The sequence below is a fragment of the Salvelinus namaycush genome, chromosome 6, assembly GCF_016432855.1.
Source record: "Salvelinus namaycush isolate Seneca chromosome 6, SaNama_1.0, whole genome shotgun sequence".
NCBI classification, from domain to species: domain Eukaryota; kingdom Metazoa; phylum Chordata; class Actinopteri; order Salmoniformes; family Salmonidae; genus Salvelinus; species Salvelinus namaycush.
This window is the reverse complement of record NC_052312.1, coordinates 24,717,072-24,735,242: the sequence shown is the minus strand read 5'-3', so window position 1 is coordinate 24,735,242 and position 18,171 is coordinate 24,717,072. Positions and strand designations below refer to the sequence as shown.

The 18,171-nt window shown below is 43.0% G+C and overlaps 1 protein-coding gene across 1 annotated transcript in view; it reads right to left on the bottom strand.

Annotated features, from left to right (window-relative positions):
- The window catches only part of si:ch211-200p22.4 (phosphatidylinositol-binding clathrin assembly protein), a 63,784-nt gene that overhangs the window by 12,086 nt on the left and 33,527 nt on the right, over positions 1-18,171 (bottom strand). Inside the window, exons 3-13 of the mRNA XM_038996265.1 lie at positions 12,302-12,377; positions 11,992-12,094; positions 11,544-11,637; positions 11,282-11,393; positions 10,819-10,925; positions 9,037-9,078; positions 6,993-7,078; positions 6,736-6,859; positions 3,669-3,802; positions 2,654-2,754; positions 2,051-2,146 (exon numbers count right to left, since the gene is read on the bottom strand). Coding sequence (XP_038852193.1) covers positions 2,051-2,146; positions 2,654-2,754; positions 3,669-3,802; positions 6,736-6,859; positions 6,993-7,078; positions 9,037-9,078; positions 10,819-10,925; positions 11,282-11,393; positions 11,544-11,637; positions 11,992-12,094; positions 12,302-12,377 — 1,075 coding nt within the window. The remainder of the gene's footprint in view (positions 1-2,050; positions 2,147-2,653; positions 2,755-3,668; positions 3,803-6,735; positions 6,860-6,992; positions 7,079-9,036; positions 9,079-10,818; positions 10,926-11,281; positions 11,394-11,543; positions 11,638-11,991; positions 12,095-12,301; positions 12,378-18,171) is intronic.

Genomic DNA, 18,171 nt, shown 5'->3' with positions numbered 1-18,171 from the left:
ATATTTCTGTATTTCATTTTCAATACATTTGCAAAAAATTAATTGTGGGGTATTGTGTGTAGATGGGTTAGTTAATCCATTTTGAATTCAGGCTGTAACAACAAAGTGGAATAAGTCATGGAGTATGAATACTTACTGAAGGCACTGTAGTTCCTTGTGGCTGACATGTTGTGGAGTCATTATGCTGACAGATTATAGTAATGCCATATCTAGACTAAAACAGTAGATGTGCCCTGTCTACTCCTTCAGTTTCTAGTCAGCCTCAGTAGCAGAATTATGAGAAATGGGTGTTTGTTCCATCCCTAGGCTCAGCAGCAGTAGCTATATTTGTGTTATGATGGATTTATGTGCTTGTGGTGTCATGTTGTTGAGTCATTACACTTATTGAGGCTGTACTGTAGGCTGACCGGTCTGTGTGGTATACTACTCTATTACTGTACAGGGCTGATTGGTCTGGTTACACTGCATGGCTCCATCCCAAATGGCACACTATTCCTTATATAGTGCACTACTTTTGACCAAGGCCCACAGGCTGCCATTTGGGATGCAGACATGGAGTATTTCACTGTGCAAACATTACATTAGTACCACAATGGTCTGTCAACAGTAATTCTAAAAATGGGAACACATTGCCCTCAACTAGGAGAGAGGTAGGGAAAGGGATGGTGGAGGGAGGGGGGAACGGAAAAGGGAGAGAGGGTGGATAGGGAGACAGAAAAGAGACAAATAGGGGCAATCAGTGTGTGACATTAGAGAAAGACCGATCGAAGGAGGGCAAGACAAAGTAGCGTAGGGGAGGAAAAAAAAGAGACAGGGAGCACAACAGAGCTGCACAGACAGCTGCCACCTCCCATCACTCCTTATCCTCCCATCACAGAAAAAAAGTGAGGGAGCGAAAACAAAAAAAAAGGACAAATAACATTTGTCTAGGAAGCGGTGTCTAGCTTCTGGACATTGCGCTGACATAGCTATGCGTCCCAAATGTCACTCTATTCCCTATGTAGGGCACTACTTTTGACCTGAGCCCATACTACCATAGTGCACTACTTTTGACCAGAGCCCAATGGGGAATAGGGTGCCATCTGGCCATAGGCCACATTCATGAAGTAAGAACTTCCTGCTTTACAAGCAGGAAACAGAAGGGAAGGATCAGAGACAATTAGCACACGGAGGAAGGGAGAGAGAAGGAAATAATCAGAAAACTAGCCCACTCACCATAACATACAGAGCAGAGGGCAGGAAAGAAAGAAAAATCTAGTTTTACGAAGAAAGAGGAGTTAACTATTAAGCTAATTGTTTGGAAAGGCTGAGAATGGAGGGAGTAGAGGACAGATGAGGGAAAGAGATAGAGAACAGATGGAAAGGTACCACCTCAGTGCCTCCAAAGAGATGGATTGTCTGTGTAGAGTGTGGGACGGTGTGGATGACAACAAATGGAGTGACAGGCGATTAGGAACGGACTGAGATGACAAACCACGCACAGAGAGAGAAAGAGATGAGTTACAAACAGATGGAATGGAGTGAGATCACCACCAGGAAATTCCTACTGAAGGCTTTAAAACACACAAATGGAAACTGGTAGTAGAAACCCCAGGCCTAAAGCTGTAGCTAAGGATTAGCTGGCCCATAGAAAAACCCAACCAGAAATCTAAACCAGAGCCTGTATCCATAAAGCATCTCAGAGTAAGAGTGCTGATATAGTATATGTCCATATAATTGTAATCATTATGATCTAAAAGGAAAAACTGATCCTAGATCAGTACTCCTACTCTAAGACGATTTGTGGATACAGGCCAAAGCCTGAAAAGTTTGATTTACTTAGCGGCCATTAGCAAAACCAAATCAGAGATCTGACCCAGCACTAAAAGTAGTTAATTACAGTTGTTATAGGGGAGCAGTAAGCTAAGCCAGAGGTTGTTTAGTAGGTTTATTTAGGGTTGTGTGTGTCTGAAATGGCACCCTATATAGTGCCCTATGGGCCCTGGTGAAAAGTAGTGTAGTATAAAGGGAATAGGTTGCCATTTGGGACGTAGCCGTTGTGTCTCTTTACCATCGGTGGCAGGCTGTACGTGGTTATTGGCCTGTCTTCTAGCCCCGCCCCCGAAAACAGCTTCAAAATCTACACTCATGGAGGACTCAGCAGCACCTAGGGGACAAAGGTCATAAAGACATATTACTATTGTAAAGGTTCTCTTCAACCTCTGGGTTGGTTGGTCTGTCGAACCATATGTTCTTTCAAATAACGTTTATTGGACAAAATGTAAAACATAATATTTTAGCCGTTTCGGTGCTTCTAGCAGATGAGAAAGTGATGGCTGAATGGATGGACGATAAGTGGATGAAACAAATGAATTAATTGATGGATGAATGAACACATGAATGACTGAAGACATGAAGAGAACTCAGATACACATGAACATGAATTTGTACAGTTGAAAAGCCACCTGACTTTAAAAGACAGAGGCTTGTCAGAACACACGTGTTAACTGAAACTTGTGTAGTGTGTGACATAATACACAGCTAAATCAACACTATACATCTCTGCCCCGGATCTGAACCTGAAGGTTCAGGAGGTTAAGTAGATAAAAACTGTGTGTGTATTTCCATGTGTACATTGCATGCACGTGTGTGTCCAAATGTGTGTGTGACCTACCTCCCCAGGCACTGGTGGCTGTAGAGATAGAGGGAGTGCTTTGGACAGCAGGTAGGAAGGCTGGCTGCAGGTCAAATAGATCACTACTGAGGTTGGGCATGCTAGAGAGAGAAATAAGAGGAGACAGGGAAGAGGGAAAGAAAATCAATGAGTAAATAAATGTAATTCAAATTGCCCCTATATGCCCAAACAATCAACAATTGAAGGGTTAGTTCAGGTGAAATCTATATATTATTTCGGTGGAATTTACCTTACCTTGAGTTGTGTATTAAGGCCCATAGTGACAGAGTGCACAATAATCAATGTTTAACCACAGACAGGAGTTAGCATCATCAAAATTCATGAATGTAAACAACCAAACCAATGTTAGCAAAGCAAGCCGTAACCTGCTCAAAAACACTTCAAAACCAAGTTCGGTAGTTGGTGGAGTTCACAATTTTCTAACATACATACTGCTGAAATAGTCACTGGAATTGTGAGACTACATTTCCTCATGTAGTCTCTCTGTTTCTGTGTGCTGTAACATGGACAATAAAGTTGTATATTCCATTGGGCACTCACCGGTGGCTTGATGGCACTATCCGAGCATTGGAATATACAGATATTCAGCATTCAGATATTACTAGAAAAATAACATTTTTTGCGGGGAAGAACATGGACAGGTTCTTCGTGAGTATCGACGCTACGTGTTTCTGAGGAAGTTTGCAGTTTTGCTAACATCGGTATGCCTGTTTACATTAATGAATTTTGACGATGCTAATATGGTAACTTCTGGCTTGAAAAACAACTCAAGGTAAGGGTAATTCCACTGAAATATAGATTGCCTCAACAATCCCTTTAAGTCAACAAAACAAACTCTTTGATACCAATCTTTGAAACCCCCCCCAAAGAAAATCACAGAAAGAATCTATAATCAAAAGAATCAACATAAATCTGAACAGAATAATTTAATCATACCTTTATAACACTAGATAACCTCCTATGACCTGTAGTAACCATGTTATAACAGTAGTACCTGTTGGTGGAGGGTGCACTGAATAGCTCCATGCCTTGATTGGTGTTGTGGTGGTTGTTGCTGACACTGCCCATAGATTGTGTACTGGGGGAGGCAGATGGAGTGGACATGCCAATCTCCTTCAGACGCTGGTCCTGGAGAAACACAGAAAAACACTCACACAGTTACCAAACACAAAGTTGGGTATGACTGAGGGATTCATGCTTGGCACAGACTGAGCAGCGTCAGACTGAGCAGGCTCCAATCAGTCTTGGGGCGCTGCGCAGTGGTGCCCTGCAGCGTTTGTTCCTGGTTCGTTGTTTAAACTCGTCTGTTTTTGTTGCTTTGCTTTTAGTAGTTTGATAGTGTTTTATGTTGCATCGGATTACCGATTAGGCTACGGTAGAGGGACATGAAGTGCGTACCGTGGATAATTCTCCTACTTGGATTACTTTTGCTGGTACCTGAAACAGCACGCGAATCTACGAGAAAGTCGGCGGCACAACACATCCGCTACTGCAGAAACTAATCTTTTACAATGTAATAACTCACGTTTGGGAGAACCGATCAAAGGGGACATACCTGCAGAGATCGTGAGACAAAACAACCTGGGTGAAGGACTACTAAGAAGGAAGAGGAAAAGGGGAAAGACGGTGTGCTGAGGAACAAAACAAAGATTCCGCTTCCAACTGCTCTTTAATATCCAATCGCTTAAGGGGAAAATGGACGAATTACGGGCAAACTCATGGTATCGATATGAATACAGGGAGGCCTGTGTGATGGCCTTTTCTGAAACTTGGCTGTCGGAGGCGGTGCCCGACTGAAGTCACCCATGACAGATTCACGATCACTCGTATGGACAGAGACAGTGAAGCTCCTGGTAAGGAGCAGAGGCAGAGTCTGTGTTCGACTAAATGAAAGATGGTGTAAAACTACAATTGTCAGGGGGAAAAAATATGCGCCCCTTCTACCTCCCCCGTGAATTCCCCCAGCTTTTTTTGACAGTTGTTTATATCCATCCAAGAGCAAACAGTGTCAACGCAGCTGACATCATTTTTAACCTCGCTCAAGAGCTTGATGTGACTTGTCCAACAAGGAAAAATAAGATCATTGACCTATGTTACGGCTCGGTCCCCAAAGCGTATTCATCCTTGGCCAGACATCCACTGGGTGGATCAGATCATAACACTGTTTTTCTACGACCAACTTATAGACAGTTACTCAAAAGGGAGGTGGTGGAAAAACAAATACAGGTGTGGGACAATGACAGTATAGATCAATTGCAGTGATGTAAGATATTTCCTAACAAACCATTGGTGACCAAAGAATCGAAAGTGGTGCTTAATTAGGAAGAAACAAGTGTTTGCCTCCGGGAACACACTCAAAAGAAAAGAGGTACAGAGAGAGAGGAACAAAAATATTTAAAAAAGGTGAGATGCCAGTACAGAGATAAGATGGAGATAAAGTTACAGGGAGACTCTCGGTCTGCCTGGTTGGGCATTAAGAATATGAAAAACGCCCCCTTCAAAAAGTAAGCAACGCATTGATCCCTGCCTGGATGAGAGGGTGTGCCTCTACAGCCAATGAACTAAACAAGTTCTTCACCCACTTTGAAACAGGGGTTGCCCCCGCTCACCTGGCCTGTCTGGAAGAGGATGTCATGGCAAACAAGAGCACGCTTGTCATCGATGAGGAAGTCGTACAGAGTTTTTTCTGCATATTGGCCTAGGCTATGCCTATATGCTACATCATTTACCACCTGAGGAAGTGGGAACTCACTAGATTGCCAACTCTAAATACGATATTGTTGCTAGATAGCCATGCAATTGAGCTGACAGCAAATTGAATGTCCTACAAAAACGTTCCATTGGTAGGCCTATATAGGCTACTTGATGTATTCACCGCAAATGGCACGCTCCGCTCCGTTTGCAGAGCATCTCAATTACATACGACGTTTGTAAAGTGGTGTTATTTCTCACAAAGCTGAGACTCTCCTCTTGTTTAGGAACAGTAACAATAGTGGTTTTAAAAACTGTCTTTCCCGCAATTACATTTAAAAATGTTGCTCAACTATCAGTATGCTTGCGCTTCTCTCCCTCCTCGCCATGTGCAAAGGGGGTAGCGGGAGTGAGAGCCAGCAGCGAAACGGACACGGCAGATACTTTTATTGCAGGAAGCAGGTTAATGCACATTACTGTTGACCAAATAATGGTTTTAGAACAACAACAAAAAATCTGCAGGAACGTTATGTAGCCTAATCCCCGAAATTGCTTTGGTAAGAAGGCAATATCGGTGTCGGTAATTTCCTGTTTATCGTCCCAGCTCTAGTTAGTGTTGCTGTCTAACACATTTTAGGCTGCCTTGCTCTTTCCTCTGGCAACGGCCTGAACCACACTGGTACACGCACATGACGTGCAAACACCGAGGTACACGTGGTTGGACAGCTCTCGAACATCTTGAAAGTGTGCCTAGAGTATTGTTTGATGTTCAATTGTTCCTTCTTTTTTTGGTCGGGGTGGCAACAATTAAGCACAATATAACGGAAACACTGTAGTCATCAACGTCGCATTTTTTTATACTTTTGAAAACTGAACTTAAGACATTTTAAGACTTTAAATCAGAAATGAATGTAAGACTTTAAGGACCCACGGACACCCTGTTTCAGGCAGTTAAATCTGAATAGGCTAATGTAGTGCTCCCGAGTGGCGCAGCGGTCTAAGGCACTGCATCTCAGTGTTTGAGGCGTCACTGCAGACACCCTGGTTCGAATCCAGTCTGTATCACAACCGGCCGTGATTGGGAGTCCCATAGGGCAGCGCACAATTGGCCCAGCGTCGTCCGGGTTTAGCCGGTGTAGGCCGTTATTGTAAATAAGAATTTGTTCTTAACTGACTTGCCAAGTTAAATAAAAGGTAAGTTAAAAAAAATGTTATGTAATTTTGTGCAGCAGTGTAATTTGTTGTAATGATGTAGTAACATATTTAACTCCCCCTGTCCACCAGTGTAGTGGTGGTTAGTGTAGCTGTGTAAAATTATGCATCGGTGTAGTATCATTTTATGTATTAGTGTAATGGTGTGTTACCTGTACCTTGAGGGCCTGCAGTCTGGCCTGCTCCTCCTCTAAGGCCTGCTGTCTCTCCTTCTCGTCCATGCGGCTGAATGACATGCCTGTATTGGACAGAGACGACACCGCACTGGACAGGGTGGACGCTCTATGGAGAGGACAGAGGCGAGAACAGAGGTATTAGGAGGGGACAGGGGACATGTCTTTTCTATGTGTGCTTCTTATACAAGTTTTTTGATAACTTATATAACCAAGTGTTCATTGTCTCGCCAGTCCAGTACCTGGTATCAGCGGTGAGTTCCTTGGTCTTTTTCCCCTCCAGAGAGGCTAGGTGCTGCTCCAGAGCCTCCAGGAGACTACTAGGAGCCTGGAAGGAGGAGAGGAGGACAAGTAGAGAAAACAGAAGAGGGGAGGGGGGTGAGAGACAGAACCAGCTGTTCCTCTCTTTCACATGACATGACGCACTCATTCACTTCTTTACACGTCACACACACATCAATAAACACACGCACACACGGTTGTTAGTCCCAGAGGTCGACCCACAATGCATCACTTTCCCAGAATAGAACAACTACGTCTTCGGCCCAAATGGCACTATATAGGGAATAGGTTGCTCAGTACTGGTAGGTTAATAATAACAAGTTTCGGAAAACAGAAAAACGAGGAGAGAACAGAGGGGAAGGTAGTAGAGGAGGTTGAGAAACATGCACATAAACCCCGTTCTGTCTGGTTCATGCCAACATATAAACATCCTGAGAGGGCATAGCCTAGTGGGCAAGGCTGGCGCTTTGGCTTTTACTAAGGGTGCATCCCAAATGGCACCCTACGCACTACAAGTGGTGCACTATATAGAGATTTGGGTGCTATTTGAGACACATTCCAAGAGAAAATTAATTCAAATGGGAGGTGGCACCTTATTATTGCCACCAAATGGCACCTTATTCCCCGTGTGGTGCAGTACTTTTGACCTATGGTGACGTCAAGGCGAACAATCAATGTGGCTGTGGTCAAAAGTAGACCATCTTTAGATTGTTTAGAGACCAAATCAGACATCAATAATATTAGCAGACACACACACATTCTATTCCTGCTTACAAAAAAAGCACAGAAGTTAAAAACAGACTGAGCACGGAACGCTGACTGAACCCTGTACGTATTCCCCAAACATTCCACCCGACACACAGAGAGGAAAGAAAGTGAGGTAGAGAGAGAACAAAAGAGCAAAGTAAAAGAAAGAGGGAAGTTTTTTCCCCCCTTTTTGATCGCTAGTTATCCCCCGACAATCTTTCAAAACAAGATGTGCTTTGAAGTTTGAAGACAGAAATCTTTTTACGTCATAGCTACGACTATGATGATGCATTCATGTAATAATCAGGGGGTCAAATATAGTTTAAATTAATATGTTAAAAATCCCTAAAATGCTTTATCATAGGCCTATGTCTGTCTGAATGGTGGGAGGAGGAGAGGAATACATTTCTCATAATTCATTCATATGGTTGACCCCCCCCCCCCCACACACACACACACTCGGGGCCAAAGTGTGTCTGCACTCATGCATGTCTACGTGTGCGCACGTGCGTGTAGGAAGGGGCAAGGCTACATGCGTGCGTGTGAGCGAGCGAGGGCTACATGCAAACCCGGGTGGGTAGGTCAAGATGTCAGAGCACACAAGCTATGGCGAGTCAACAATTTGTAAAACTCTGTGTATATACTGTATGGGGAGGGGAGAAGCAGTATAGTTTCAAGTTTCAATGTTACGTGCACTAGTACAGTGAAATGCCTTTAGTGGGAGGGATGCTAGGGTTAAAAGCATTACAGTAAGTAACCCACCACCTACAATGCATGATCCTTTAATGGTCTGTGGAGGAGAATGATAAAGGAACTATTTTAAATGGTATACTGGGAATGGGAATTATGCATCACTCAAAATCCAATATTTCAGTTTGCATCACTATCAAGCTTGGTGCCTTAAGTTATTGGTATTTATATAGCCAGTTAAATACTTTCTTTACAAGTGCCTATTTGGGCCTACAGTGTAAATAATAATTAGAAAAATAAATACTAAATCAATTGAACCAACAGATTACTAGGGAAAGTAGAAGACAGGGTAACTTGTTAAGAGTTTGACAGAGAAAAATGAGTGAATGATAAGGAGTACAGAGAAAAGAGCGAGAGCAAGTGAGACCGAAGGAGAGAGGGAGCGAATATGTACAGTAAGAGAGAGGCTGACGGCTGTAACATGAACGAATGGACGGATAGACGGATGAAAGCATGTTGGTGGAGCCAGAAGAAGAAGAGAGAAAGAGATGAAAAATGTACACTGACCTGTGAGAGATCGGGGATATCACCCTGATCTATTCCAACTTGCTGTGGTCACAAAGACCGAACGAAAAACAAACAAACGGGCCAACGGAAAAAAACGGGGATAAGAAAATAAATAAATAAAGGAATGATTACTCCCATGCAGTGACTACTGTGGGTGAGTCCAAATAACCTCTCGTTCTTCTTGAAGTGTGCACTCGTACACCACTCCTCAAAAATATATAAGCATTAGATTGGTGTAGGCATGGGCTGAAGGGTGTTTCCATATACCAGTCATTTCCTTTCAAATCCATGAAGGGAATCGAACAAGTGCACACTTAATGAGAAAGAACAGATTATTGGGACACAACCTCTAAACAACTGAAATAAAGGGTGTACATCAAAAATGCTGACAACTGGATTGATGAATATGATTGGACAATGTTGAGTATGTCTCGTGAGTGACCAATGAGAGACGAGACATGGTGTGGGTGCGGTAAATGAATGGCGAGCAATTGAACAGACATTTAAAAAGCCCCAAAAACATTGAAATAACGTGAGGCCAAAACATTGGAACAGTGAAAGTGTACACCCCAATTGCAGCCTTAAAATGTAATCATAAAAATAAAATAAAAATTGATGACTTCTTTACCAATCTACACAAGAAAAATAACACATTTTCCAATTTAATAAAAAATAAGATGTAATGAATGCTTGGTGTTAGCACCTTTGGAAGCCATTAACGCTGTGAATACGTTAGAATAAGACTCTACCAAGTTTGCACAACTGTTAGGGGATCATATGTCCGTTGATTTTGTCATAATTGCACAAGCTCAGTAAATTTGGTTGAGAATCTTTGACGGACAGCAATCTTAAAACCTTGAGACTGTGTGTGTCTGCATGATGTCTATCTTTATGTGTGTGGGTAAGGTGACGTAATACAAGATATCATCAAGAAGCATAACTATACAAATCATTTCATTCAATTTCATTGACTCCAAGTGCCGGGAAAGTTATCAAGATATATTTAGGGAAACACATCGGCACACATGATGCCCTCGGTCTCACAGCAACATTCCAGAATTGAGTCGATATGTCCTAAACAACCTCCTCATACATGATTTAATCTCTGTCTAAGAATGCTATATGTGACATAAGAATAGATTAGGGTCAGTACCGGCAGGCTGTGTGTTTTGACTTGCGCTTGATGGTTTTTGCGACTGCACTTGAAGAAAGTTCTTGACATTTTCCGGATTGACTGACCTTCATGTCTTAAAGTAATGATGGATTCTCTATTCCCTTTGCTTATTTGAGCTGTTCTTGCCATAATATGGACTTGGTATTTCACCAAATGGGGCCATGTTCTGTATACCACCCATACCTTGTCACAACACAACTGATTGGCTCAAACGCAATAAGGAAGAAAATTCCACAAATGTACTTTTAACAAGGCACACCTGTTAATTGAAATGCATTCCAGGTGACTACCTCATGAAGCTGGTTGAGAGAATGCCAAGAGTGTGCAAAGCTGTCATCAAGGCAGAGGGTGGCTACTTTGAAGAATCTCAAATATATTTTGATTTGTTTAAAACTTTTTGGGTTACTATATGATTCCAAATGTGTTATTTCATAGTTGTGATGTCTTCACTACTATTCTACAATGTAGATAACAGTAAAAACAAAGAAAAACCCTGGAATGAGTAAGTGTCCAAACTTTTGACTGGTACTTTATGTAAATGTGAAAAACGGGGCATTGTGTGTTGAGCGTGTGTGTGTGTGTATGTCCGCGTGCATGCCTGTGTGTACCTCTGCTACTTTTAGAAACTCTGACAGCTTGGTCATCCTGTAGAGGAACTTCTTATAGATGTCCAACGCCTCTTTACACTGACCCTTCTTCAGATCAAAATACTTCTCTGAGAGAGAGAGAGAGACAAAGTGACAGTGTGAGAAGAGTAGAGTACAAAGAAGCCATTAGTAGAGAGTGATAGGAGACAGAGAACCACTTAGCACTTCAAAAATACATCACAACCTGTGAAAAGACAAACACACCGTACAGGTCATTGGCTGTCTGAGACGCTAACATCACATAGTTAATCACATCAAATTGATGTAAGAACCTTGAGCTATGCCCTGGAAGAACCCACATAATATGAATAGGATAACACCCATAGAATTCCAATGAACCATTCTATTATACCATGATAATACCCACCAGTACCAATAGTCCTGACGCTGGAGGCTTTAAATCTGACTCTAGACCAGTCCTTACCCAGTAAGTTGATGACGCCCTCGTTGTAGGCAGCAAACAGACGGATGGAGTCCTTGAACAACAGCATAAAGGCTGAGTTGATCACCCCGTTAGTTAACTCATTAGGGTTGGCCTGGAGAGAGGGTGGAAGGGAGGCATTTCCCCCCCAAAAAATGTCTTTATTTTTCATCTCAAACCTGACACCCATGTCCACCATTGGAAAATGCACACATTCCATTGAATACACACACCCCTCCTCCGCATGCACAAACACACCATTTACCTGGAAGTCTAGCAGTGCGTCTAGTTGGTTCTGGATAATAGGAAGGGTCTTTATGAGCTTCTCTATGCTCATGGTACGCATCACACCGTCAATCCTGGAACATACACACACAACAAACATTTTTAGTTAGTCCTTCTCTTTCTAGACTAATACTGGATTAGCTGGTTCTGACGGGATGCTAAGGAACATTTTACCCGATTCACACTATAGAACCAACCTGAACCGTACTCGGCTGCTTAGATATTTTCCTTTCCAGCACGGTTCCAGGAACTACGGTGGTTGCGGAACCAGGCCAGCCCAGTACAGTGTGAAATAGACTAGATGTATGAAATGTTATGCAGCCTATTCACTCTTCAACATGGTAAAGTCGACAGCCACCAGCCTGTAAGACATGGTGATCTATTCATTCAGGTGTGTGCTTGAGTGAGTAAACATGTGTGCTTCCTACCCTCTCTTCATCTTGGTAAAGTCCACAGCCACCAGCCTGTAAGACATGGCCTTCTCATTCAGATAGCGGCTGTACCGACGGATGAACGTAGACATGTCAGAACCTGGGAGGGAGAGAAAGGAGGGAGAGAGGATAGAGAGAAGAGAGACAACCGAGACTCTAAACCATCCTCATTTGACCAAAAACAGCACAGACCCCCCAGTAAAACCTCCCACACCCCACTAAAAACAAGAGAGAACCTGAGACCAAAGCAGTGTGTGTCTAATCATGCACTAGTATTATATGAGTGTTCGTATAAGATATACCATACCTTGCAAAGCACCTTTGTCCAAGAAGTTGTTCAAGTTGAAGAGGGTGTTTCTAGAGGCCAGGTACTGGATGAGACGCTGAGAAGAGAGAGAGAAAGAATGGAAGAAAAAAGAAAGCGCCATAAATCTCAGGTCAGATAAACAGCTATTGACTAAACAGGGTCGGGAAAATCCCATACATTCTGTCCCAAATGCCACCCTATTCCCCATGTAGTGCACTAATTTTGACCAGGGCCCATCAGGCTCTTGTTTAAAGTAGCGCACTATATAGGGCACAGGGTGCCATTTGGGATAAATCCCATCTTGTGTAATATCAACATGGTCTAGATTCAATTGGCAGCGATGAGGGACACACACAAAAAACTTTGTCTGGCCTCATCCTCAGTAATGGGAAAACAGGGCTGGGAATTCCCAGAAAGAGGAGCGTTCTGCTGAGATAGGAGCAGGCCTGAACTTGTACATCCCTGGCTGACGTTCCCCCATCTAGGTTGGTGTTCCCAGTTCTAACCGAGCATCTCGGAATGTGGGGGATTCACGCTACGCCAGCTGACACGCTTCCAGCGACAGAGCACAAACACACACACAACTAGCAGGCTTTCTTGTGTTCTCATGCTTAGGAGTCAAGAGAAGAAAGCGAGCGAGAAAAACTACTTACTTTTAGAAAGAGTGAACTCGCCTAAGAAAATATGAAATGAAGGAAGGAAAACTAACATCCATCATATTCTCTCTTCAGCATTTCTCATAGTAGGGAGGAAGAGCGGTTGTCATTCTTTTTTTTAAAGAACTGGTTTAAGAGCCGATAAAATGTGCTCTGCAGATTGTGTGTGCATTTGTGTCTGGCTAAGCATTTGTCCCGTGGCAAAGTGAAGTTTTAAAGTATTGGGCCACGCAGTTAAACTCCTTAACCCTCTTTTCTGCATCCCAAATGGCACCCTATTTCCCTATTTAGTGCAATACTTTTGTCCAGGGCTCATAGGGTACAGTACACTATATAGGGAGCCATTTGGGAAATACACCTGACTTTCTTTTTTGGGGTCATTTGGTTTCTTTATTGCAGTGGTGAATGTGACGTGTGTCAAACAAGGCTAAAACAGGTCAGTTCACACAGATCGACAGGCAGAGAGAGAGAACGAGCGAGAGAGAGATAGATCGATATTAACTGGCCGATATTGGCCTTTAAACGCTATATCGTATCAGCCGATATCTCTACAGATATAAAAAGGGAATGTCATGCTTATCTGAACACTTGCAGCCATTCTCATGATGTGTCATTATTGTCACAATGCATGAATAGTTATTGAACAAATGCTATTTCGGATGGCAATTTATGAGAAATCAAGGTAAAGTTGAGACATGAGACCCTACATGTACTGCCATAGCACTGCATTATGGCACCATAGGCTGCAGATAAAGATAGATGGATTTGTGGAGAAACAAGTTGAGCAGCAGTCTGCTAGCCCTTCAAATAATTCATGTTAGCATAACGGTCGACTGTCAGTGAAAAACCTTATCCATTATTAATAAATCTACTGAATCTAAACTGAGAAAGATCTAACGCTCTCCTCCAACCACTCTCAGATTCTGTCTATCTCCCACTGTCTCGATGGGTAAATCCCTCAACTTTAGAGTCTTCTTTGCTTCTTCCCTACCCCCGTGTCCTTTTCACAGCCCTACACATAAAAGTCAGTGAGACTCAAAGGCTTTGTTAAAGTAACTAGACTCAATAAAGGTATACAAATAAGAGAAAGAATGAAAGGAATGTGTGTTGAAAGAGAAGACTGTTTCTTTGGCGATGAGAAAGTTTGCAGTTACCAGGGAAACCAAAAAGCAGTTATATGTTAACTGAAAAACCAACAGAAATTGAGTGAGTCAGTACTAAGTTAAACTGACGTGATAACCCTTTTAACACAATCGCACACACTCATTCCCACCAGTGACAACACACATGACGTAGAAGCCCGCTGATTGAATCAGAGGATAGTGAGACGAAGGAGGAGAGAGTATTATGATATCTGACAGACAGATGGGTGGAGGGGAAAGAGAGACAAAGAGAGAGTAGAGTAAAAGAGATGGAGAAAGAGATAAACCAAAAAGAGGGAAACGGAGAGGGGGTAGAGAGCGAGACGGAGGGTGCAGGTAGGGAAAGAGATGGACAGCGTTTATAAATAGTTTACCGGACGGTGCGACAGGGGGTGTTGTGTGTAGTAGGAGTAGTGACAGGGGGGTAATGGTGTGTGGGCTCCGGTTGTCACAAAGCAGGTTGATCTATACGATGACAAACAGGCACACACACGTTGGTAGATGGACCAGTACGAGAGGGTCAATGATGCAGCCAAACAATATGACTCACCGCTTGTGACGCTGATTTACCCCACTACATACACAACCGTTTTCTACCCCCTCTATAGATTACCAAGCAACGGCCCATTTACTCTTGAAGAATTACTCAGTAGTAGAGAGCCACCTATAGAAATGGTGAGGCGGAGCAAACAGGATATGCATTTTGATTCTCACTATTCAATATGTATTGCAATTCAAGGTTCCAAACATATTGCTCACCACGTCTGCTGCAGAGGGACAAGAGAGAGCCATTAGATAGGTTTTGATCAGTCATGGAAAGAAAAGTGCTGAAAGAATGCTGGCTCACCATTTAAAAAGGAAGTTGGAGAACAAGCTAGAGAAGGAGAAATACTGGAGATTTGGAGCAGGTACAGCCAACTAGCGCTAGCTAACATTAACTAACAAACAAAAAAAGTTTTGCTGCACATTTGCAGACCTGCTTGTCGAACGTCTCGTTCCAAAATCATGGGCATTAATACGGAGTTGATCCCTTTTTGCTGCTAAAACAGTCTCCACTTTTCTGGGAAGGCTTTCCACTAATATTGGAAAATTGCTGCGGGGACTTGCCTCCATTCAGCCACAAGAGCATTAGTGAGGGAACTGATGTTGGGCCATCAGGCCTGGCTCGCAGTCGGCGTTCAAATTCATCCTAAAGGTGTTCGATTGGGTTGAGGTCAGGGCTCTGTGCAGGCCATTGAAGTTCTTCCACACCGATCTAGCCACAAAGTTTGAAGCACAGAATCGCCTAACAATGTCATTGTATGCTGTAGTGTTAAGATTTCACTTCACTGGAACTACTACTTCACAATAACAGCCCTTACAGTTGACCGAGGCAGCTCTAGCAGGGTAGAAATGTGCGGAACAGACTTGTTGGAAAGGTGGCATCCTATGACGATACCACATTGAAAGTCACTGAGCTCTTCAGTAAGGCAGTTTTACTGTCAATGTTTGTCTATGGAGATTGCATGGCTGTGTGTTTGATTTTATACACCTGTCAGCAAAGCGGTTGGCCGAAATAGCCGAATCCACTAATATGAAGGAGTGTCCACATATACAAAAGTATCTTAGCTGAACTGAAGCATGCTGACGCCTTAAGAGATGTGTGTTTGTCCTTCAGATAAGCAAGGGTATCCTCTTGACTCATCATTCCTGTACACACCACTTTGTGTGTCCATCCTACCATTCAGTACGCAATATGCTCAAGGTCACTAGATGATTGTGCTTGGTGACCTCCATTAGAGTCAGTCTGACCCTCCACATACACAATAACAGATTCTCAGAGTTCTCCTCAGTCTCCCCTCTGACAACACTCACTGTCAGCACTTTTCTACAGCACTTCTTTTTTTTCTCAGACACCCCCCCCCCCCCTTCTATCTCTTCCTGTCTCTCACCATCTCTGCTTTCCTCTCACTGTCCCTCAGACTCTTTTCAATCTCTCCCCTTCAATCAATCCCCTCACGCTATGTACCTTTCTCTCTCCTCAATTCATTCCCTCATCTCTTTCCCCCTCCCTCCTTCACTTCCTTTCTCTCCCATCCTTTTCTCCTCCATTCACTCTGAGGGTTATTAGTAGTATTGACAACACTCTTCCAGTGCCGTCACTGAGGCAGAACGGTCCATTCAGTATTTGGGACAGCAGGGAAGTGACTCATATAGTGTTAGTATATAACATACTATGTCTTTCCCTCAGCAACACACACATTCACTACCCCCCCTCAAGGTAGGCAGGAGCATGTGCTTAGCATCAGAACTTTATCAGCGTCCTCCCTCCTGCCCAGCCATGGTTCTCGGTCTGACTCTGTCCTGCTTATTGTCATATGTTTGTATTGGTACAAAGGGGTCTGTCTACACTCACCACACACACACACAGGAGGCGACTGGGATAAACATTCTTTGAGGACTGTACGCACACACCCCACTAGCCAAGGTAGCAGTGTGTGCACATACATTTCCGTGTACAACAGGAAAACACCCCTTGATCCAATAAGATATTGACTGCACCTTAATTCGGCATTACAACACACTCCCCAAAGAATGCATGGGGACTGTTTCTTGGCTGAGCTTTATAGAGAAAACCTCAGGTGGAGGAGAAGAGACAGGGAGGGAAAGGGAGAGAAAAAAAGGAGCAAGATGAAGAAAGAAAAACTGGTCAGGTTGGAGAGAAAAAAGTAGGTGAAGAATGAGGCATATTGATACTGGCTAGTTGGACTAAAACTAAACTCTACAACACAACGCTGCCAATAGCTGTTAAAAATATTGCCTAGTCAGACCATTACTACTGTTCCAGCGGATGATGGGTGTTATTACTGAGGTAGTGTAAAGCATAGCACAGAGAGCATTTCGACCAACCTTTACTTGGCAATACTTCCTCAATTCCCGACTTGGAAGACGACGCATGTCTTTTAAAACTTCCATGGCTAATTGCACGTGGTTCGTTTGAATTTAGAAAATTGTTTGCCTATTTTTTGCTCCATGAAGTAATCCAACAATGGGTATGCCGCCATCTTATCTATGTCAAATCTTCTCATTTATCATTGATCGAGGCAGGTTGAGCTGGGCTCGACATTCAGGTAAATTTTCCAGTGGCACACCGGGCCAGTGCCAACTGAAAGCTACTGGGCCGAATGAAAAAATAATAATACTGTTTCGGGTCAAGATATGACTGGAAAGCGAATGATGCGTGCATAATTTCAATAGCAGGTGATTTTATATTTCATTAGCGGGCTGAGGAAGTAGCCAATACAGGGTTCATACAGACATTGGCAAATCAAATTCAAGCACTTAACTTCTTATGGCTGCAGGGTCAGTATTGAGTAGCTTGGATGAAAGGTGCACAGAGGTGCCCAGAGTAAACGGCCTGCTCCTCAGTCATAGTTGCTAATATTTGCATATTATTAGTATTGGATAGAAAACACTCTGAAGTTTCTAAAACGGTTTGAATTATGTCTGTGAGTATAACAGAACTCATATGGCAGCCAAAAACCTGAGAAGTTCCACTTCCTGTTTGGATTTTTCAACCAAGCTCTCATTGAAATTACAGCGAGATATTGATGAGTTTTCACTTTCTACGGCTTCCACTAGATGTCAACAGAACTTTGTCTGATGACTCTAATGTGAAGGGGGGCCGAAGGAGACAGGAAGTAGTCACCACTGCCACGAGCTGACCATGCTTTGACCACGCGCATTCACGTGATAGGCAGCTCCGTTCCATCACTCAACTGAAGTCAATGTAATTCTCCGGTTGGAACGTTATTCAAGATGTTAACAACATTCTTAAGATTGATTCAGTACATCGTTTGACATGTTTCTACTGACTTATGGAACTTTTGGACATTTCGTCACGTTATAGTGGACGCGCTTTGTGACTTTGGAATTGTTTACCAAACGCGCTAACCAAAGTAGCTAATTGGACATAAATAACGGACATTATCGAACAAATCAAGCATTTATTGTGGACCTGGGATTCCTAGGACTGCATTCTGATGAAGTTCAAAGGTAAGGAAACATTTATCATGTATTTTCTGGTTTCTGT